The following is a 24,463-nucleotide window of genomic DNA, read 5'->3' as shown; positions in this document are numbered from 1 at the left end:
CATTTAGGTCTGTAATAATTTTCATAAAAAACCCTAAAGGGAAATGATCTAACCCTAGCTAGTGAGAAGCTAAAAGACTTCTCTCTTTCCCCCTCAGATAATTTATTCCTGATAGCGTGTGACTTCGCCTCCACTCGTGGGTTCTGCCATTGTTGATGAGTGATGAATTTCCAAGATCTGATGAACCACAAGACTTTAGAAGTGGTGTCTATGGCTATTCCTTTGACTCTAAAAATAGTTTACACAGGTAGCAAAAGTAACCCCACTCTCTAGGAAAGGGGTGAGGGAGAAATCTGGAAACTACAGGTCAGTTGGTCTGGTATTAATAGGATATGCTAGAATCATCAGATTAATTCTGGAGATGAGGAGAGAATGAGTCACTTGAACATCTGTCAAATATCCTTCATTTTGCAATTCCAGCTCTGAAGGAAAGGTTGTGAAATCTCACCCGAGCTGTATTTTCTCAGCAATAGTTGCGTTAAAGTGATTGAAGTTTTATGTTGGTGGCCAGGTGCTACATCAGGCCTTGTGAGGGAGAGCTGAGCTGTTGGTTATCTTCCATTCTTTTGTTCTACCCCTTCCTTACTTGTCCTTCCCTTTTGGAATCTTTCTCCATTCTTTTCATCCCTGAAAATGCTCAAAGCTCTGGATGAGCAGAACCTCGAGTATTTCCTCACTGAACCTCAAGAGAAATGGATATATTGGGCACTAGAAGTTGTGCAAAATTCAAGTGAGGACATGAGCAACCTGGATTTAAGAGGATGAACACAGAACTCAACTTAAATTACAAGGAGCAATTAGAAGTCTAATTTATGTATTTTCTGGAATTTTGAAAGTTGAGGGCAATTTGATAATTTTCAAAGTATTTTGGGGAACAGTGAGCAGATGGAGGAAAATTATTTCAGCTTGAAGGGAACGTGGTTTAAAATTTGAAGCCCAGACTTCTTGCACAAAGGACAATAGATCTAAGGTCAGTTAATTTTAAATCTGAGATGAATGTACTTTTACTTATCAGAAATGTAGGTGGAAGTGTGATGTGGAGTTGGACCATTGCTCAGCCTTGGTAATGGGCTCAAGGGACTAAATGTTCTATTTTTCACACATTAACATTGAATTCTGTAGTTTGTGCAATTGATGTTAAGGAAATGAGGACTCTCAAGATCACATTCATCTTTTTAGACTAGATTTTGTTACTTGGTGACAGGACTATGGGACAAGTGAAGTATTTGCACAGCATCTTTGTAGCATACCTGTTGTATTATAACGTTAATATATGGCTTCTAAAATAAAAGGTTTGTATCCTTTCCCATTTATTTTTTACTTTAATTTTAAGCATGTTTTTAATTTTGCAAGCCAAGAAGATTGCATTCGATTATTCTTCAGACTTTATTAATAGTATTTTCTGTATTTTTGTGTAATGATGCTTGAACCGTTGATTGTGAAAAGTTGTGATCCAACTGGATTTGAATATTAACTGTATCATTTCATCTTATTGCTATTTCTACTCAGGATAGACGATGGCATCTTCTGTGGACCTGTTTCAGCAGTGTGAATTGAGTGAATTGGTGGTTGGTATGTGGGTGTTTATGTGAGCTGTGACATGTATCACTAAGCACTTCATGATGGTGGTTGTCGGAGTCATTCATATTTGGTACTGGGATGTTTGTGGTTCTCTTGAAGCAGGTGGGTGCTTCAGCTGGTTGGAGAAACAGGCTGAAGATTTCATGGTCATACAGTTTAGAACGGGCCCTTTGACCCATCTGGTCTGTGAATACAACTGTCAGTTGATCTGCGCAAGCATGGAGCACACATCTGTCCAGTTTCTGCTTGACAGTTCATTTTACAGAAGGCAGATTCAACCTTGGGTGCTTAAGGTAGATATGTTCCACTGATTTGCTGGAAGCAGCCATAAAATGTATTGAGCTTGTCTGGGTGGGATGCACTGTTGTTTACTCTTCTACCAGGTTACACTTTGTAGCCCATAATGGCATGCATCCCCTGCCTTGGAGACTGATATCCATGAGGTTTGCAGGATTCCAGTTTGGTCAGTAAAGAATACAAGAAAAAAAATTTGTACACTATTGCAATGTTACTCCAGTGTTACTGTAAATCATATATATATTTGCGTATGTATTGTTTGTTCATCATGCCGTTACGAGCCCAATGGACTCAAAAACCAGTAGCAACAGAAATTCATTCAAGACAATGACTACTTAAACCAAACTGGTTTTGTTTTCTTAATACAGAATAATAAGAATCAATACTTAACTTATGACTATTAACCTAACTTAACCCCCTTCTAATTCTAAGCACATATGTATGTAATATTTATGTGTTCAGTAAAATTCTTTTTCACTGTCTAATCATTCGCTTTTCACTTCTCCAAGTTCACTGTTATCAGGAAATCTTCCAAACTGTGCACAGAATTAAACAGTTCTTGTGTTCACCAGGCTCTGGTGCTTTAACTTAAGTTGTTACCACTCAGGAAGATCTATGATGGTTTCAGAGAGATGTTTGTTGGACACACAAACTGATCTTCTTCAATCAGCAACTGAAGTGTCTTTCTGAAGAAACTTATCCCCTCTTAGGTTTGAAGTCAGTGATTCATAGACATCATTAAGTGCTGAGTATCTTCTCTGGTGATGCTCTGCCAGGCCTTGACTGCAGCCATCTTTAGCACCTGCTTGTTTCGGGGGCTTGTCCCCTTAGGTTTTTCTTCAGCATGTGGAAGGTGATGCACCATCAGTGATTCCAAAAGACTGAAGTTGAGCAAAGCTGATATGCTTTTATTCGCATTAGAATGAAGGCACATCCATGTTGGTTGACTGCCCCAAGCTGAGGAGGGGACTGAAGAAGAGTCACCTTTTATTCACTAGTCTGTGGGAAGAGCCACAGATACCCATACAGATAAATATATTACCACGGAAGGAATGCTCAATTGGATTTGGATCGAGTGACTGACTTGGCCATTCAAGAATTTTCATTTTTAGCCTTGGAAAAACTGCTTTGTTGCTTTAGCAGTATGTTTGGCATCATTGACTTGCTGTAGGATGAAGCCCTGTCCAATGAGTCTGGAGGCATTTCCTTGAATTTGACCAGATAAGATGTTTCTATGAACCTCAGAATTCATTTTGCTCCTGCTGTCAGCAGTTATATAATCAATGAAAATAAATGTGCCAAAACCTGTGGCAGCCATACATGCCTAGGCCATAATAACACCCCTCCCACCCCCCCCCCCCCCCCACCATGGTTCACAGATGAGGTGGTATGCTTTGGATCTTCGGCAGATCCTTTACACCTCCACACATTGCTCTTGCCATCATTCTGATACAGATGAATCTTGGTCTCCTTTGTCTGGGAGATCATTCTCCAGAATTCTTTTAAATACTTCTTGGCAAACTAATTTGGCCATCCTGTTTTCTTGGTGAACTAGTGGTTTGCATCTTGAAGTGTAGACTCTGTATTTATGTTCATGAAGTCTTCTGAAGACAGAATTGACATATCAACACTTGCTACTTGAAGAGTGTTTCTGATCTGTCAGAACTGCATTTGGGGATTTTTCATTGTTATGATGAGAATTCTGTCATCAGCATTGGAGATCTTCCTTAGCCTACCAGTCCATTTATGGAGCTCACTGGTCTTTCTTCTTAATGTTTTGGCTAAATGTCTCTTACCATTTTTTATTTTAGCCTCATAATGGCTTCTTTTGACTTTCATTGGTACAGCTCTGGTCCTCATGTTTAAAAATGGCAACTACAGACTCCAAAGATAATCAAAACCTTAGATGCAAACATAGCTCTCTTAATCCTGTGCCAATGAAGCAATTAAACATACCTGACTAGTCATGAACAACTGTGAAGCCAAATGTCCCAAACATTATGGTGCCCTGAAATGTATATTAAAAAAAAGTGCTGTAGATGGTCAAATCAAAATGTATATAAATAACACTGAATAAAATCTGGAATGTGCACTTTAATCACATGTGAATTGTTTGATTACAAATTTAAAACTAAATAAAGAAAAAAATCTGTCTTTGTTCCAAACATTATGGAGGACACTGTAATTGAGATCACTAATCATGGATTGAGTGGAATACTCTACCATTTGCTAACATGATATGATATTGGCACACTGAACTGTCCTGAGTTTACATCTTAAATTCTTTTACATTGTTTTCTTAATTTGATGATCCTTCAATCATGACTAGTAGCTAAAATAATAAAAGCTTTCATAATATTCGTATCCATTGGGGTGATCTTGAAGAGACATACACAGCACAATTTTCTATTTCCTACTTCAACTAAAGTCTGACCTTTCCTCAATGAATGGATATTTGCTGGGAGCTGGGTCACAAGGATTGAAAACTAGATTTAGATTTCAGCTTTATTGTCAGAGGATATACATGACATCACACAAAACCTGAGATTCTTTTTCCTGATGGCGAGGCAGAATTGCCACTTATTGGTAGTGCAAAAAAACTGTACACTTATATATACATGCAAACAAACAAACAAATGTAAACAAATCATGCAATACAGAGAGGCAAAAAAATCAAGTGCAAAAGTAAAGTCCTTAAATGAGTCCCTGAATGAGTTTGTTGTTGAAGAGTCTGATAGTGGAGGGGTAGAAGTTGTTTGTGAACCTGGTGGTGCAAGTCTTGTGGCACCTGTACCTCTTTCATTAGAGCGACAACAGAGTGTGTGCTGGGTGATGTGGATCCTTGATGATTGCTGCTGCTCTCCAATGGTAGCATTCCCTTTAGATGTTCTCGATGGGCGGGAAGGGTTTTGCCTGTAATGCCCTGGGTTGTGTTCACAACTTTTGCAGGACTTAACACTCAGGGAATTGGCATCCCCATACCAGAGTGTGGTGCAGCCGATGCCATACTGAATCTCTGGAGACTCCTGAGGAAGTAGAAGCACTGATGTGGTTTCTTCATGATGCCATTGGTGTGTTGGTTCCAGGAAAGATTATCTGAGATAATGACTCCCAAGAATTTAAATTTGCTTCCCCTCTGCACCATGCTCCCCTATGATCACTGGGAAGTACACCTCTGGTATCCCTTCCTGAAGTCGACTCCAGATCAGATCCTTGGTTTTGGTGACAGTGAGTATGAGGTTGTTGTTGGTGCACCATTCAGCCAAGTTTTCAATCTCCCTCTGCATTGCGGACTCGTCGCTACTTTTTTTATACAGCCCACTACTGTGGAATCTTCAGTGAATTTGTAGATTTGCTATTAACTGTCTGTTAATGATTTAAGAGAAAGCAAACATTACCATTAGTATGTGTGACAAACTTGAACTTGAAGCAGCAAATCTTGGTTTCTTGTAGAAAATATGCTGATGTGTGTAATAATTTCTCACCTGGCTAAGCAACTGTCAACTTCTGGTTATTTCTAATTGGCAGTTGAGGTTAAAAAAAACTTCACATTTAATAAATTTAAATGTTCAGATGAAGGCTACAAATGTGGGTAAATGTGATAACCGTAGATGAGTACACGGCTCTGTATACGCTTATCTTTGTGAGGTTTTTCAGTTGGTTCACACTCCTGTTCGGCTCCGAATCATGGGTCCTCTACCGGCACCACCTACGGCTCCTAGAACGCTTCCACCAGCGTTGTCTCCGCTCCATCCTCAACATCCATTGGAGCGCTCACACCCCTAACGTCGAGGTACTCGAGATGGCAGAGGTCGACAGCATCGAGTCCACGCTGCTGAAGATCCAGCTGCGCTGGATGGGTCACGTCTCCAGAATGGAGGACCATCGCCTTCCCAAGATCGTATTATATGGCGAGCTCTCCACTGGCCACCGTGACAGAGGTGCACCAAAGAAAAGGTACAAGGACTGCCTAAAGAAATCTCTTGGTGCCTGCCACATTGACCACCGCCAGTGGGCTGATAACGCCTCAAACCGTGCATCTTGGCGCCTCACAGTTTGGCGGGCAGCAGCCTCCTTTGAAGAAGACCGCAGAGCCCACCTCACTGACAAAAGGCAAAGGAGGAAAAACCCAACACCCAACCCCAACCAACCAATTTTCCCTTGCAACCGCTGCAATCGTGTCTGCCTGTCCCGCATCGGACTGGTCAGCCACAAACGAGCCTGCAGCTGACGTGGACTTTTTACCCCCTCCATAAATCTTCGTCCGCGAAGCCAAGCCAAAGAAAAGATAAGAGATGAGTACAGTGGTTGGCATGGACAAGTGACTGGTTTCTGTACTGTTCAACTCGAACTGTGTGATGTAGAAAGGGGCTATTTGGACCATTGCTCCATGAGTCCACGTGGACTCGATGTCATCAATCCCATCCCCATAACCCGTTAACTGTCACCAACTGACACAAGCATTCAATGGCCAATTAACCCCAAATGCCCAGGGGAATCGGACGGTCATGGAGAGAATGTTCAAACATGATTTGGCCAGTACTGGAAGTCAAAATTGAACTTGAGTCACCAATGTTGCTGGTTAGAATATTATAAATCCAGAATTCTTTTGAAGTATTCTCACTGTTCCAATGTGGCCAATCACAGGTTGATTATGATAGGTTAAACTGCCTTAGAAATATTGATCATTGCCAACAAAAAGAAAACTTCCCTGCTTCACCTTGACATGATGCCTTGCATCTTTTAAGAAAAAAAAACATTTTTCTAAGACATTGCATGAAAACACTGCAGCAGCCCCTTGATACTGAACGGAGGCATCAATCGAGAAATTTGATCTTGAGATATCCGAGCAGAAGTTTAATTTAATTCATTCTGACTTTGAAATTGTTACCAACAGAGCTACAACTACTTCAGTTTGAAGCAGGAATATAATTTGAACTTAAGCATTTTTGGCATGCCTTCTAGATTGTCAGACCAAAAATTGTTCTTCCCTTTGTTACAGTTTTTTTCTGAATGCTTCATTTCCTTTTGATTTTATAGTTCGGACACCTTCACACTTAATGAATGTAGGTCCTTGCATATTTGAAGAAAGGGTGAAGTGTTAGGAGTGTCAATCATGATAGGGAAATGTCTAACAAAGTGACTTCGGAACAATTCCATCTTCAAATATCCTTTTCAGTTCTTAAAAGCATCCATGGGAGTATTGAATTTCACTGTGGATAGGCTTCAGCACTTAACCAAGATAAATGAATGAAAATACTACTCCTCAAGAGGCCAATTCAGTTTGTGGTTTGTGTCATTAACAGAGAAACTGTGCTCCGCCTACGGTGGTTCACTCTTCTTCTTTGGCTTGGCTTCGCGGACGAAGATTTATGGAGGGGGTAAAAAGTCCATGTCAGCTGCAGGCTCGTTTGTGGCTGACAAGTCCGATGCGGGACAGGCAGACACGATTGCAGCGGTTGCAAGGGAAAATTGGTTGGTTGGGGTTGGGTGTTGGGTTTTTCCTCCTTTGCCTTTTGTCAGTGAGGTGGGCTCTGCGGTCTTCTTCAAAGGAGGTTGCTGCCCGCCAAACTGTGAGGCGCCAAGATGCACGGTTTGAGGCGTTATCAGCCCACTGGCGGTGGTCAATGTGGCAGGCACCAAGAGATTTCTTTAGGCAGTCCTTGTACCTTTTCTTTGGTGCACCTCTGTCACGGTGGCCAGTGGAGAGCTCGCCACATAACACGATCTTGGGAAGGCGATGGTCCTCCATTCTGGAGACGTGACCCATCCAGCGCAGCTGGATCTTCAGCAGCGCGGACTCGATGTTGTCGACCTCTGCCATCTCGAGTACTTCGACGTTAGGGGTGTAAGCGCTCCAATGGATGTTGAGGATGGAGCGGAGACAACGCTGGTGGAAGCGTTCTAGGAGCCGTAGGTGATGCCGGTAGAGGACCCATGATTCGGAGCCGAACAGGAGTGTGGGTATGACAACAGCTCTGTATACGCTTATCTTTGTGAGGTTTTTCAGTTGGTTGTTTTTCCAGACTCTTTTGTGTAGTCTTCCAAAGGCGCTATTTGCCTTGGCGAGTCTGTTGTCTATCTCATTGTCGATCCTTGCATCTGATGAAATGGTGCAGCCGAGATAGGTAAACTGGTTGACCGTTTTGAGTTTTGTGTGCCCGATGGAGATGTGGAGGGGCTGGTAGTCATGGTGGGGAGCTGGCTGATGGAGGACCTCAGTTTTCTTCAGGCTGACTTCCAGGCCAAACATTTTGGCAGTTTCCGCAAAGCAGGACGTCAAGCGCTGAAGAGCTGGCTCTGAATGGGCAACTAAAGCGGCATCATCTGCAAAGAGTAGTTCACGGACAAGTTTCTCTTGTGTCTTGGTGTGAGCTTGCAGGCGCCTCAGATTGAAGAGACTGCCATCCGTGCGGTACCGGATGTAAACAGCGTCTTCATTGTTGGGGTCTTTCATGGCTTGGTTCAGCATCATGCTGAAGAAGATTGAAAAGAGGGTTGGTGCGAGAACACAGCCTTGCTTCACGCCATTGTTAATGGAGAAGGGTTCAGAGAGCTCATTGCTGTATCTGACCCGACCTTGTTGGTTTTCGTGCAGTTGGATAATCATGTTGAGGAACTTTGGGGGACATCCGATGCGCTCTAGTATTTGCCAAAGCCCTTTCCTGCTCACAGTGTCGAAGGCTTTGGTGAGGTCAACAAAGGTGATGTAGAGTCCTTTGTTTTGTTCTCTGCACTTTTCTTGGAGCTGTCTGAGGGCAAAGACCATGTCAGTGGTTCCTCTGAGGCTAAGCTATCAACCTATAGTATCATTTACAGAGCCTTACGGTTTTACTTATGATAAACTGGTGTTAGTATTTGAAAAATCAAAAGATTTACTCTAGGTGTGGGGCTTCAGCATTGATTGTCAAGAGCAGCTCAGTCATACTGCTGTCTCTATAACTTCTGCAGGATATAGCTGCCAGATTAGGGTTGTGGCAGATGAGACAAGAATCACGAGGTGAGAAACCTATAACTGTCACAAGTGGAGTTATGATGACACTGGCCTGAAACCTTCAATCTGCCTTTTGGTTTCTATTCTGCATAACTGTCACAGTGTTTGACATTTGCATGATCTTAGCATGTCTACTGAACTCTCCAGTGGAGAATGGAGTCATACGTACCCTCCAGTATATCTTGTGTCACTCTAATAAACAAAAAATAAACAAACTGCTGGACGAACTCGTCAGATCATGGCATGATCTGTGGAGGGAAATATTTAGTGTGAAGGTGTCAGGGCTTGTTATTCTTCAACAGTTTCAAATAGCATGTTAGCTAGTAAAGGTGAAAATATGCTCAGAGTTTTAAATAAGGACAAGATCACAGTAGACACAAGTCAGACTGCAGGTTTTGGGGACTGGGGCAAAAAAAAAATCAATTTTAGGAACTCAGCGGGGGAAAATGAATGGTTGACATTTTGGGTTTGATGCCTTCATCGTGATTGAGAGTGTAGAGGTAGCATGGCCAGTATAAAAGTGGGAGGGGTTCGACAGAGGCCAATAACAGATTGGTGAACCAGCAAGGTTGAATGATGAAGTACTAATGGGAAGGCAAAGCCCATTGATTGGCAGGTGCTAGACAATGTGATAGAGAGACAAGAGTGAAAATTGGAGAATAAGTGTGGAGACAAAGGCTGTGTTGGAATCTGCAAGTAGAGAAGGTGATAATGGAGATTGGTGTTGGGATGGGAAGTTGGTGGCATGCAACTGGGAGCTTGAGATGGCTATTGCAGACAGAGCACAGATGTGGAAGGTCCCCAAGACTGCGATTGGCCTAACACGTAGAGGAGACTATATTGGGAGCATAAAATGCACTAGATGAGGTTGGAGGAGGTGCACGTGAGTCTTTGCCTCAGCTGGAAGGTCTGTTTTGATCCTTGGATAGTGGTGAGGGAGGAGGTGTAAGAGCAAGTGTTGTACCTCCTGCAGATGCAGAGGAAAGTACCAGGGATCATGGAGGATGATCTGGCGAGGGAGTCATGGAGGGAGAAATCCCTATGGAAAGGGGTAAGAAGGGATGGATTAGAGGTAGAGTTGCAACTGGTGGTAAGTCAAAGTGAACGCCTCAGAGGTGGTTATAGGTTTAGATATAGAGTGAGAAGAGAGTTGTGTGCTGCGCCAATCACAATGTAAATAAGTAGAGCCAAATAGGTTTGTCCTTTTCTAGATGTATTGTGCAATTTACAAATATTGTTTAATCTATTTTTCTATTGTGATATTGCATTTTAGGCTGATGTGTTGATCAGTATTAATGTGGCTGCATGCTTTTTAATTGCAGGTAAATCTCAATGATTCACATAATCAGATTGTTGTTCACTGGGCTGGAGAGAAAAGTGAGGTGATTGTGGCACTTGCCCGAGATAGTCCATTCCTGCAGGGATCTCACACAAGTTCGGTAAGTAAAGCATTTAAAAAAAAACAAATACTCAGATAAAATGGTGAGTTGAAATACTGCAGGTCTAATTTGGAAGAACATGCTTGGCTTTTTCCAAGAATAAATTGAAAGAAGTGCATTTAATAAATAATATTTATAATAGAGAAAATTTTGCTTGTGCTATCATTTCTTGTGTGTATTGTATTGAAAACACACCTTTTGCAGAATGGAAAAGTGCAGCACAGTATGGATCCTTCAGCCCATCAAGTTGTGCGACCCTCATAAATCTAAAAGATGAATATTCTAGTGGCAGTGTAAGGTATCAATGGCAAATCACTTCAAGTAATATGTGCTTCTTGATGAGTTTTAACTTGTTCTCCCTTGATCCATTTTAATAACAAAAGCTGACTTAATTATATTGATACCTGCATTCTGAAGTGCAAAGCAAGCAGTGTATGAATTATAAATGTTCATCTAAGTTTGTTAACACACTTTTTTATAATTTTGTAAATTTCTTACCTTCTTGATTAAGATGTCGTAGTGAAATAGTAAGTTATTTTAATATATTTGCCAGTAGCTTCTGAAATTAATTGAAGAAAATGGAGTCAGCAATATTTTGGAAGAAGTGCTACTGTTACCATGTGTGATGTGAGATTAACAATTCTGTAGAGTGCAGCTTTTTTGAACTGCTTTAGTTTGAATTGTGCTTTTGTAGTGGCGGCTACTCTGCTCCTGCAATAACACACACAACCAAACGGACGGATTGAGCTCAGTGAGCAGACTAGTTTATTGCAGGCTGCTGGGCTGCACTTATACTCCCAGCCCGGACCTAGCTGAAAACCGCACTGGAGGGCGCTGATGTCACCTGGGCGTCATGTGGTCCCCCAGTGCGGGTTTCGGAGCCCTGTGCTGGAAAGAAGGGAAACCCCCCGACGGCGCCATTTTGGCCGGCTGCCCCGCCGCGTGCTTACAAGCGGAGCCAGTTCACCTGCCTTGTAGTGAGCCGCCACACTTTGGTAAATGTGCCTCCTGAAAATTTTGGGGATCATTGTTATTTATTGTGCTATCAAACACTTCTGATTTGGTATCGGTGAATTTTTCAGTTGTAGTCTTTATTGTTCTGTGCATTTTTACACAATCCTCTTTGAATATTTTGTTTTCAGAGTAGATCTTTCTGTGGATGTTTGGCTGTTTTGCTACCATTTCAATTTCTTCCCAAATGTTAAAAGTTGTAGGTTGGACCTTGTTTAAAAATCTATTGATTTATATGGTCTGGTAATTATGATAATTATGAATAAAAAAAAACAATGTTTTGAAATAATCAGCATTAATTGTTCAACAGAAATGAGATATTTTCCTGCCATTTCCCTACCATGATGTAGATAAGCTAACTTGTGTGGATGAACCAAAAAATAGACACAATATTGCAAGATAAAGGTGCTCAATGTCAATTTTAAAATCCATTATGAATGATAAGTTATGAATAAGAATATGAAAGTATTTAATTAATCCAGCTGCAGAGTTGTTTGAATGAATGATGCATTGGTTATCTTGAGCCATTTTAGATAGAAGAGCTGTACATGTTAAGACTTGAATTGCATATTGAACATTAAAATCATTTTTTACCACATATAAATTATTTTTAAAAATTCCAAAGGTCAGTCAAATTATCCAAATGATGGGATGACATGAAGCTAGATCTTTTTGTTATGTTAGATGGAAGTTTTGAAAAAAAAGCTGAAGATCAAAGAGATCAAGCAAATGGACATAATTGCAATAAACTGATTTCAGTTTGGATCTCAAATACAACATTATATATTTTAAATGTTGAAACACTAGGAGTTGAGAATGCTTAATTAGATGCAGATTCATATACATTATTGAAATGCCATAACAGCAAGGTGTATAGCATGTGCTTTGAGATGAGGCATATGGAAGAGACAACTCTGGTGGAGCACATGCCAGAATAAATAATCTGGTCCATTGGCTTGGTTCTGTGCTGTTAACTCTGTGTAATAGCTTTTCTCTTCTCTCTTCCCTCCCCCTCCATCCCTTAGGTGTATATTTCATATGATTATGGAAAGACCTTCAAGAAAATTGATGAGAAGTTCAAACTGAAAGATGAAACAAAAAAACAGAAATTTATCAGTCAATTTTACCACAGCCCAATAGATAATAAAAGGGTAAGGAGCATTACTTGGAATATTGACCAATGTTTATGTAGTTAACTTTAAAAAAAATAGTATCTTCAAAGTGTTTTGACTAATTTGATTTTTCCATAATTTATTTGGATTCCTAGACAATTTCTGTCAGGTTTTCTCTTAGATAACTTTCTTTATGTGAAGATTGTAGTTATTGGTACCTTGTCTGTTCCTGTCAGTGAAGATGCTTAGGTTCTAATTCTTCTAATCAACTGATCTCAGTGAAGAAAAATAAACATTTAATGATGGTCTTAAGAAGTAACAGGTTTATTGCCATATCTCCAAGTTTATTTATCATCTTTTTGTACCAGTACTGTACATCCCAACAAAAGAGTGATTGTTTGGTCCACAGTGCAAACAAGCATACAGATATAATACACATACAGCCAAGTACAGTACATATATTGAAAATAAATTTTACTAGCAAAGAATGGGGTCTCAGAGAATTGTTTTAGCAGTCATCAGTCATTCAGCATCTCATTGTTCAAGGGAAGAACCTATTCTTTAACCAGAACCTTTCTAGTTCTGGCTCTAATATTTCTGTATCTCTTTTCCTTAATTGTGGCCTTAAGTGCTGGAACTTCATATCCAAGAGCACAACGGAGCTATCTTCATAAAAACGGTGATTAAAAAAGAGATGATCACATCTACAACCACTATAGGTGCAATCAATTTGCAGCATTTAACTCCTCAATGTCCTCATTCTTGGTCCTGTTTATCAAATTCCTAAAGCATGTTAATGTAAATATTAAACAATTTACATTAAGAGTGAAGCTCAATGTAAGCTTTGTTGGGGTTTGGCTGGCAAATCTTCTGAGAACTATGTGGTGTACTCTGCACTTTCATCTTGCCCAATGCCACCCTTCCCCCATTTGGTTGCCAATGTGTGGGAGGCAGAATCCTTGCAATAGAAAAATTCACATAAAAACAATGACTGGCATCTGCATGAATGAACCACTTTATCCAGGATTACAGAACAACTGGGAAATCCTATTTCAACCTCCTTGTGTCTCGTCAAATAGGAGTTCTAAAAATATGTATTTCATTGAAGGGTATCATGTTCCTTGCAAAATTCTGGATTAAAAACAGTTGATAAATGTTAGAAATACTAAATGTGAAATTTGTTTTGAGCATCTTCGCTCTATGCTGCAACAGCAAGGATCTCCCAGGAACAAGCCATTTCAGTTCCACTTCCCAAACCCACTCTTTGACAAGACTGCCCATGGCATTTATTGCCTAGGTGAGGCCACATGTAAATTGAAGGAATAGCATCTTGTATTCTGTTTTGGCAGTCTCCAATCAGAAGGCATCAATATCTACCTCCCAATTTCTGATAACCCCATCCTCCGTTTTCATTCCCTCACTTTCCCTTAGCTCTTTGGGTCCTTTCCTTCTCCTCCCCCACCCTGCCTGCCTAATACCCAGTCCCTTCCTTTAGCTTCCACCCCTTTTTTTCCCTCCTATTAGAGTGCATCCTTCTCAGCCTTCTGCCCCTTCCCCCATCATCTCAGCTCCTTTCTTTTCTTCCCCTCCCACTTCTATTCTCCTAAATTTGCCAGTCCGTGTTCCTCCCCTCCCTTCTTCCGCTTCATTCGGGCAACTCTGTGATTCTTGGTACTCCTGATGAAGGGTTCTGACTAAAATATCAATGTCTTTTTATTTCCATCATTTCTGTTTGACCTTCAGAGTTCTTCTAGCACTTTGCGTCTTGTTTCAAAATATATTTTTGACCACTTTACTCTCCAGTAGAATCCTATAACATTTGGATTCAGTTCTTTTCTGCATGGCCTGATACATCGTGGTACAATGGAGTTGTTGCCTCCCCTGTTCTTCTTCGGTGATGGCTCCTTCTTTGAGCTGAGACCATAGTCTATTTTGAGTTCATGATTATACAAGGGAAAAATGCTGAAGTGGTTTCCCATTGACTTCTTCAGATGTAGCATCCATACTGGACAGATAACCCTGGCCATTGATCAGTAGATTCATCTACCCAGTGTTTTTGGTTTTACAACCATAATTTCCAATTTGTAGAATCTCCTTGTTTAAAAAAAACATCTACCAACTGCAATCCATGGCTTCATGTGGCCCTGATTGGGAGTTTAAACTGGTACTACACCTTATTCAAGGGTGACCTGTAGGCTATCGGATGGAAAGAGTTTTACATTCCTTTTGCCGAGCAAGTGTGCAGCACCGACACAGAGTTACTTTACATATCAAACCCTAATACCTCCTTTCCCCACATGTTGTCGCTGCTCTCCCAGTTTAGTCAGTTTTCAGGATGTAACTTACATTTAAAGGAAGAAGTTCACTTTTATGTAAATTTATCTGCTTCAGTGTATAGTGGTTCTCCTTTTAAGATTATGACAAATCAATTAATTTATTTTGGTATCATAGTTATTAAAAGCCATAAACATCTTTTCAAAAAATTCTTTTTAATTTATTAGAACATGTGAAGCAATCTTTCATACATTGGTCTCCCCTGTCTAAAACTTTGGGTTGGCCTTATTAATTCTATTAAAATGAGTATTCCACCTAAATTTTTATACCTTTTTCAATCTATACCAATTATTATTCCTAAACTGCTTTTTGATTTTTTTTGATTCGGCTACATCAGGGGTGTCAAACTCAAATTCACGAAGGGCCAAAATTAAAAACTTGGACTAAGTCGAGGGCCGAACTAAATATTTATTGAAAATTTTCAACAACATCTGCATGTTTTATCTTCTTTCAACATATGTAATGTTAAACTTTTTCTTATTAAAATAAATGTTTAATAATAGTTTTGGATAAACTCTTTCCAGAAGCATTAACAAATGAGAAATAAAATATTCAATAAATAATATTTCTCTATAGAGGATTTGTCAAATGTTGCTAGTGTGCTGTCGAATAGTAAAATCTGAGGGCTATTGAGAATGTGGGAGAATAACATGATTCCTGAAAGAATCAAATGGGTGACTGATTGTGGGCATGAACTCTAGCAGGGTTATTTGCCATGCCCTTTTTCCATTGGTACAGATATCCTTTGATTTACACACTTTTCAAGTTTTATGCCTAATGAGCTTGTATCCAGGTGCAGGACCATTTTTAACCAGCAATATATTTATCACTGTGACATGAAACTATTGGAAGATCGTTTTATCCTGAGATTAAAGTTCATAATCCTTACTCAGGCCTGTGTGCGGGAGGGCGGGGTTTGCGGGCGGTCGGGTTGGACAACGACAGTGTCGGGGCATCGGCTCTCGCTGCAGGGCGGCATCTCGGCGGATCAGCGGCCCCGTCACCGTGAGTCGCGGATCGGCCTGCGGCAGGGAGGGGGAGTGGGCAACGGTCCTGGCGAAGTCAGGCCCGAGGCCTCCGGTTCTGGGCGCTGGGAAGCGGCCTTGGCTTCCCCTGACACCGGCCAGGCCCCAAACCCAGAGTCCACGGTGAGACCCTGCAACGTAAACAGAGGAGGTGGGGGCGATTAGCAGGCTGACACCAATGCATTCTGGGATTTGTTGTATTACTGTGCATGCGCTATACTGGTGCGGCGGCCAGCGGGCCACCTCTAATACATTTTTGAAATGATCTTGCGGGTCAAATATAATTATATCGCGGGCCAAATTTGGCCCGTGGGCCAGAGTTTGACATGTGTGGGCTACATCATCTTATATTTGGAAGGGTAAGTGCCCTCGTTTAAATAAAGCTCATTTACAAAAATTGAAAAGGAATGGAGGCATGGCGCTACCTAACTTTAGGTTTTATTATTGGGGGTAATAAAAATGTAACCTCACGTTTTAGTTGCATTTTCATCCATCATGGGTTTCAATGGAGCTTAAATTTCCATTCCAGTGCTTCTTGAATCCTTACTCCCTTTTTCTTTAGATGTCAATTGACAATCCAGTTGTCAGATACTCTGTGAGAGTAGGGTTCAGTTCAGGAAGCATTTTGGATTTCATGATATTTTTTCTTTCAAGTCTGATTTTTATTCAATCCCTTTTTTCAACCAGTTTTGAAAGACTCTGCTTTTCATATTTGGAATAGAAATGGTATTGAGCATTTCAGAGATTTTCTTATTTCAACAACTGAGAAGTACAATTTACTGAATACTCTTTTTTTTAGATATTTGCAAATCTTCAATCTCAAATTCCTGGTTTTCCAAGGCATCAAATGTGAATGTTGTAGATAAGTTTTTTTTAGTTTAGAACCTTTTCGTAAAGGTTTAATATCCTTGATTGGTAATGAAATGGCTGATATAAGGTATGCCCAGATACTTAAGAAATGCTTGGAAACAGGATTTAAAATTGGCCATATTGGAAGATATTTGGGATCCAATTTTTAGATTAGTCAATGCTATGTTATTATATGCCTGCCATTGTTTATTACAATTTAAGGTTGTACACAGGGCCCATATTTCCAAAACCAAATTATCTTGAATTTATTCTGGCATATGATTCCAAACGCTGTGGGACCATTTTTGAATTATTATCATGATCTTTAGATATATTTTATAATCTGAGTTTTGTTGGCTTTTTTCTTTCAAAGGAGTATACTTTATTATTGTTTCTTTCTGCCATACAACATTGTTAGGGGGATGGGGGTTTTGATTAACTTTTGATGTTTGCTTTTTTTTTTCTTTTGTTTTTGTTTTGCCTTTATATATTATATTAACTTTTGCAATGATATGGGTATATGTTGATTTGTTATAATCTCCTTTATTTTTCATTCCATATTAACTATGTACTGGCTTGTTTTTTTTTGTGTATAAAATCAATAAAAATATTTTAAAGGAAAGATGTTAAAATTATGCTTGTTTTGAACATGTCTGTGCATTCTTGCAGTTCTAAATTAAATTTAAATTAGACATACAGCACTGTAACTTGTCCGTGCTCCCAAAATTACACCCCATTAACCTACACCCTGGTATGTTTTTTTTGAAGAGTGGGAGGAAACCAGAGCCCCCCGAAAAAAAAACTCATGCAGGCATGGGGAGAGCGTAAAACTCTTTGCAGACAGCACAGGATTTGAACCCAGGTCCGGTCCTGATCGCTGGCGCTGTAAAGGTGCTGCGCTAACCACTACACCAACCGAATTGTGAACACATCTTCACTTTTTTTCATGTGATTGAAATAGGATTCTTTCACAAAGTAATGGATTGCTGCAGTGGCTTCAAGAAAGCCACTCACTAAATATTAAATTTTCAATTTTTCAAAATCTATTACAATTTTTGCACACAAGGTGGAATAACTATAAATTAAACTGACTTGTACAATTTGAAAAAAGGTTGCGGTAATTCTGTTTATTTAAACTGAACTGGAGAAATTTCTGTCTGTCGAATAAGAGGGGACTATTGTTACTAAAATTCCATTAAGAAATTTAAATGAATAACATGCCTTTCTGACTTGAGTAACACTGGGACTTGATGCTCATTCTGCTTAAAAATTTAATATCGATTTGATTTATTCTAATCTAATTTGAAATGAAGAACAATAAAAGTGCCTAAATTCTGAAGTCTTTAATTTTGTTCAAGATTTTTATAATTTGCTGTGGAATAATTTTATTTACAGGAATCTGTCCATGTGTGGCATAATTTGTCCAACCAGTTATGATTTTTAAAGCCAAATTGTCACGTGTTCCATTTTAAAGTTTTGATACAAGTTATTGTTAATGATGGTGTAACTGTTAAGAGATTCTTAATACTAACTGTAATTTACAACTGACAACAACTTAGTGGCCCGATGGTAAAATTAGTCTGATTTTTGTTTGTTATGCAATCAAAGTTACATGAATATTTTTCCTGTTTTTAGTATATTTTTGCAGACACCAAAAATCAATACTTGTGGATCACTTTCAACTTTTGCAATGATATCCAGCAATTCACTATTCCATTCAGCCCAATGGATCTTCTCCTGCACAGTACAAATCCTAATCTTGTGCTTGGTTATGATAGCTCTCATCCAAACAAACAGGTATTGTTATTTATTTGTCTAGCCCCTGCTATATTCTGGGAATAAATAAGGAATATGTGTGGACAATAATGCCAATTAAAGGAATTATTATTATTTGTTTAGTGAGATTTATACTTTATTAAATTTTGAGCTACAGCATGGTACAGGCCCTTCTGGTCTATGAGCCCATGCCACTCAAATAGCCATTTATCTTCTAACCCCAAACACTTGGAATGTGGGAGGAAACCTGAGCATCCTGAAGAAACCTATGTGACATGGGGAGAATGTAAGCATTCCTTATAGATGGCGCTATTATATCATTGCACTAACTGTGTTGCCCTTTTATTGAAGTATTTAAGGACATGTTAAAAAAAACATTTTTGGTTCAAGAAAATAATTAGACTCCCACGTAAAAATAGTTTCATGGATTGTAGAAAAAAAAGGAACAGTTTTTAATTGTAGTTTCTCTGTGATGGCGAAATAGAAATCAATTGTGTCTGAATATGTACATCAGTCAACAGGCCATTAAAGCAAAAGTTTAGGCATCTTTGTATTTGGCTTTGAACACACCCATTTTAATTGCATGGATTTAACTGTAATTTTATTCTGGGGATCAGTCCTGGGTCCACTATTGTTTGTTATATATATTAACGATCTGGAAGAAGGGGTGGTGAATTGAATAAGTAAGTTTGCAGATGATACAAAGATTGGTGGTATTGTGGACAGTGAGGAAGATTACCGTAGCTTAAAAAGAGATATAGGAAAGCTAGAGGAGTGGGCTGAAAAATGGCTGATGGAATTTAATGCGGATAAGTGTGAAGTGTTGCATTTTGGTAAGGCAAATCTAAATAGGTCATATACATTGAATGGTAGACCATTGAGGAGTGCAGAGCAACAAAGGGATTTAGGAGTTATGGTAAATAGTACCCTCAAAGTTGATACTCAGGTAGATAGAGTGGTGAAGAAGGCATTTGGAATGTTTACCTTCATAAATCGGAGTTTTGAATTCAAGAGTTGGGATGTTATGATGAAATTGTACAAAGCATTGGTGAGGCCAGATTTGGAATACTGTGAGCAGTTTTGGTCACCGAACTATAGGAAGGATATAAACAAAATAGAGAGAGTGCAGAGAAGGTTCACGAGAATGTTGACAGGATGTCAGAGTTTGAGTTACAGAGAAAGGTTGAGCAGCCCGGGGCTTTTTTCTCTGGAGAGTAGAAGATTGAGGGGGGATTTTAAAAGGGTCAGAGAGAGTCAACATGGATAGGCTTTTTCATTTAAGAGTGGGGGATATTCAAACCAGATGCCATGGTTTGAGATTGAAGGGGAAAAGTTATAAGGGGGAACATGAGGGGAAATTTCTTCACGCAAAGGGTGGTTTGGATGTGGAATAAGCTTCCGGCGGAGGTGGTTGAAACAGGGACATTATTTACATTTAAGGAAAGACTGGATAATTACATGGAGGGGAGAGGATTGGAGGGGTATGGACCAGGTGCTGGTCAGTGGGGCTAGGAGGGTGGGCATTTGTTCCAGCATGGACTAGTAGGGCCAAACTGGCCTGTTCTGTGCTGTATATGGTTATATGGAAGAGTTAAGGCCAGGCAGCCATGTTGAATGGGAGGAATGGCCAACCTTGTCCAGAACAATGCACAATATTTATAAGTTCAAGAGCCACAAGACATGGACAACCTTTCCATATGCATTTTTATTTTTAGTATCAGATCTTAAAATGTGGTTGCCCAGTTTTCTCATGAATTTTAAGCCATTAATTTGCTTAAAATTGACAAATAACATGCAATTAAAACATTCAAGGACTTATAGAACATCAGTAAAATTTTGTAATTCAAGTTGGTAACCCTGTTCAAATGAATGGTGTTACACAGTCTATGTCTATATCCCCTCAATTTGGGTTGCTGTAAATACCCATGAATGTGAAGATGAATCTATGGGCAGTGCTTGCAGGGCATAGGTGCAGAGATGTTGATTTTGCTGCACACACACTCCAATAGCAGGTGGCTCTTTGTGAATCTGCTGGCTAATAGTAAGGTCTTATCCAATGCATCTTGGTTGTTTTGCTTAAAAAAAATATTTTTTTGGTGGAACAGTAATGAATCATTAAATGCACTTTGTGTTCTTCCTCCAATCCTGGCATACATGCTCTTGATCTGCCTGTACTTTTCTGTTCTGTTGTGTTGCACCAACCAGTTACTGTCAGAAGTTCTGTGGTTTCGTGCAGTGTTTCATCTGTACATGATGTGTAAACAATTTTCGGTTACTTAATTATTTGTGAATTCTAATTGCCAAATTTGTTTCAGTAACAGTGACCAAGTTGCATAATTTCCCAATCAGCTGAGGAAGTCGCTATTTATGTTGACACCTATCTCAGATGATCTATTACTTATCTGGATCTTTTGTTGTCTCTAGAGTTAATTACTGTAATGCACTCATGGTAATCTCTGATTTTTCCCTGTAATAGAATCTCAAGGTTTTTGTTTTCTTTTTTAAGGGTTGTAACTTGCATTCATCACCTTTTTAATTAAAATTTTTTTAAAGACATATAGCATGGTAACAGGCTATTTCGGTCCATGTCTGTGCTGCCCATTTTACACCCAATCAACCCACACTCCTGGTATGTTTTGAATGGTGGGAGGAAACCGGAGCCCCGTGAGAAAACCCATGCAGTCTTGGGGAGAATAGACAAACTCTTTACAGACAACGCGGAATTTGAATTGCGAGATCTCGATCACTGCTGCTGTAAAGGTGTTACAAACCGCTACGCAAACTGTGATACCCTTGTAATCCTAAATTTACTAATTATTTAAAAACTCTTGTACCTATTTTTTTTCTCATTATTTTTCATATCTCTCGACGCCTTTGCACATTTGTATCACTTCCAACTCTGTGACCCTCTCAGATATTTGTAGATTTCTTTTAGAGTCTCTTGAAACTTATACAATTTTGCTTCATTAAATTTACAATACTTTCATTTGCTCGAGCTCTTAGATCTAAATTCCCTTTCCAAACTATCCCTCTTTCTATTTTCTTTTCTTAACTGGTTCCCTATGACTTGCATCTAACCCACTTTTCCAAATATTACCTTTTATGCAGATGTATGCAAAATTTTGTTTGATAACAATCCTGTTTTTTAAAAAAAAAATTGTTGGGATTTTTCATTTGGTTGAATTCCTGGACAATTTTTTCTCCTGGAAAGGAATGTGGCAGATTTAAAGAGTGTCCATCAAGAGTGGCAACATGCAATTTCAGATAATTTAATTGCCTGGATTACATGCCTGCTTTACCAGCCAAAGAGGTCAGTCAGTAATAACCAATTCCCTGATTATTAAAAATGACCTTGAGGAGATGGACCCCACTATGATAATCTTTGGTAAGATTAAAGTTCCAGTAAAAAATTGGGTCGGTGGGGTAGTGGGGATTGGAAGCCTGGACCAGGAATGCTCAAAATGGGCTTGTGAAGCCCGGAAGTTCATGGAAGAAGATTACATTAACAGTGCTTTCTGATAATTTTGGGAGGAAAATCACCACTGTCCTCCAGCCCTGCTTATTTGGATTGTTGTTCTGGATGATTGCAGTTTTTAAAAATTGTGTCATGCTGGAATGGAGCACGTAAGCTCTTCCTCCTGTTTTAGTTATTTTCACTGTCTAGTTTCTGGCAGGTAGAGAAATTAAAATTTAACTCCTTTAACTCTGGAATTTGGATGCTCCAATGAGAATATTACACTGGCATTTTCTTTTTCATCAAATGAACATTAAGGGTCCTGCAATATGTGCTTAAATGTGGTCTTTCCAAAACAAAGAATGTTTTTTTTTGCCCCTTGCAGCTTTGGAAATCTGATGACTTTGGACAAACTTGGATCTTGATTCAGGAGCATGTCAAATCTTTCTTCTGGTATGGATTATTATATAGATTAAAAAATTTTAGTTGGTGTATCTTGGAATTAAATGGTTTTTGAAGAAAGCACATACATATACTCACAGATATCATTGTTGGGTGTGAGGAGGCCGTCCGTATATACTCACAGATATAATTGTTGGGTGTGAGGAGGCCGTCCGTATATAATCACAGATATCATTGTTGGGTGTGAGGAGGCAGTCTGTATATTTACCTTATAGTGATTAATTAAAATTGTCTTTGGAGTAGTAGGTTAACAACTAAGTTGTTTTAGACTTTCTAAACAACCCTTAGTAAAACTCATTTGTAGAACTGTGGACCTTGGAATCTGTTAAGTCTGTAGGAATAATTGACCAATCCCATTCCTGTGATTCTGTGGCATAACAAAAAAATTGGAATGCCTTATATTAAATTGATCTTGGAAAAAAGAGACATGGCAGTTAAAATATTTTGACTGGAATGCTGTCCTAGTTAATAGAAGGGTGTGCCACTTATGGTAGAAATCTTGAGAACTGCACCAGTTGGCTGCTAAGTATTTTCAGAAACTAATTGTATTTGCCGTCCAATTTTGCAGGGGTGTTGAACCACATGACTCATCTACAACAATTTATGTTGAACGCCACGAACCAATAGGCTCCTCAAGCATCATCAAAAGCACAGATCTCTTTCAGTCTGAAAACCATGAGATACTTTTGGAAGGAGTAGATGACTTTCAGTTGCAAGGCAAATATATGTTTGCAACAAAAAAAGTCGTGAGTATCTGATACTTTCTGGAAGTTATGTTGGTTCAAGAGAAATATTACAAAAATTATCAGAAATTCCATTGGTAACTCAGATGGGTTTCCAAGAATATGTTCAACTGTTATCACAAGATCAATGTATAATCTGTAATTATCCTTCTTTAGTTTCCATACCCCTCCTTTCAATTTGAATTCATTTTAAATCATCTATTGGACTATTTGTCTCCTTTTGCAGTCTTATTCCTTTTGATTTTATTGGTGAATCAGTTCCAATTCAAATGACTGAGTTAGACATTTGTTTGCAAACCTGTTGTGGTCGAAGACAGTCTCTTCCATGGTTCAGGCAGAGGATTGCGGGGGAGTGTGTTGATGGTTAAGAAGCCTAATTCTTAGATCCCAGACCCTCTAGCAAACACCAATGAAGATGGCTAAATAGAGGATAAAAGTATGTACCAACATCTTTTTTCTTCCTTCTGCAGTTTTCCTCCCTCAAAGCATGATTTTCTACCTTGTATGATGTTACATGCTCTTACCTTGGCTAGTATTTCTCTTGTACTTTTGATGTCTGTGCCACATCCCTTAGAGTTTGCTTTGAGGGTTTCCTTAAAATATTGCCTCAGGTCTCCTTAAGTTCATATGTTGTAAGTACAACAGTTGTAACATTAGACATGTATGTATGAAGCATGAGCATGACTGTTCAGTCTGAACCTAACATGTAGTTCTGCTCAGGCGTATAGAATAATGAAACAATTTGGAAGGCCAGTCCTGTTCAATATGTTGTTCATTGAGGTAAATATGCTAATGTCAGCAGAAGATGAAAAACTAATTTAAGAATCTTCTTTTCATGCCAATGTCTTTATGTGGGGGATAAAAAAAAATCAGGTCTGGGTCAGGTTTGTAACAAAACATTGGAAGCCTCCTCTGCAGAAAAAGTGTTTTGGATCAGAGAATTAACATTTTGGATGAGGGATCTCACTCAGGGGGAAGACTGAAAGAGTTGCTGCTTTCAAAACCAGGCTGGGGGCAGGAGTGAGGTGTAAGACAAAGACAATATAGAAATTGATTTAAGACAGGCCAGGTGATGAGGAGTACGAATACAGACTGAGAAGAAAGCATTTTGCCGAAACAAGTTAGGGAAGGAACACAAGTGTGATGAATGAAGTTGCAAAATTTGACGTTCATTCCAAAGGTTACAAAGTGCTCAGATAGACGGTAATAGACTGCTCCTCTAGTTTACATTCTGCCTCAGAGCAGAGGAGGAGACCATAGACAAACAGGGACTTTTTTCTTTTGGATTGAAGAAGGGTGAGAGGTGACAATAGAGATCTACAAGATTGTGATAGGCATAGATAAGGTAGATAGCTTGCACTTTTTTTCCAGGGTGGGAGTAGCAAA

At 39.3% G+C, this 24,463-nt stretch overlaps 1 protein-coding gene across 3 annotated transcripts in view; it reads left to right on the top strand.

Moving 5' to 3' along the window:
- sorl1 (sortilin-related receptor, L(DLR class) A repeats containing) overlaps window positions 1–24,463 on the top strand; it is a 168,999-nt gene that overhangs the window by 18,604 nt on the left and 125,932 nt on the right. For all 3 annotated transcript variants that reach the window (XM_069894711.1, XM_069894709.1, XM_069894712.1), the window contains exons 2-6: window positions 10,195–10,311; window positions 12,348–12,473; window positions 18,278–18,439; window positions 22,258–22,325; window positions 22,903–23,080. In XM_069894711.1, the coding sequence (XP_069750812.1) occupies window positions 10,195–10,311; window positions 12,348–12,473; window positions 18,278–18,439; window positions 22,258–22,325; window positions 22,903–23,080 (651 nt within the window). The remainder of the gene's footprint in view (window positions 1–10,194; window positions 10,312–12,347; window positions 12,474–18,277; window positions 18,440–22,257; window positions 22,326–22,902; window positions 23,081–24,463) is intronic.

Source organism: Narcine bancroftii, chromosome 8 (assembly GCF_036971445.1).
Source record: "Narcine bancroftii isolate sNarBan1 chromosome 8, sNarBan1.hap1, whole genome shotgun sequence".
NCBI classification, from domain to species: Eukaryota; Metazoa; Chordata; class Chondrichthyes; order Torpediniformes; family Narcinidae; genus Narcine; species Narcine bancroftii.
This window is presented reverse-complemented; position numbering and strand designations above follow the sequence as displayed.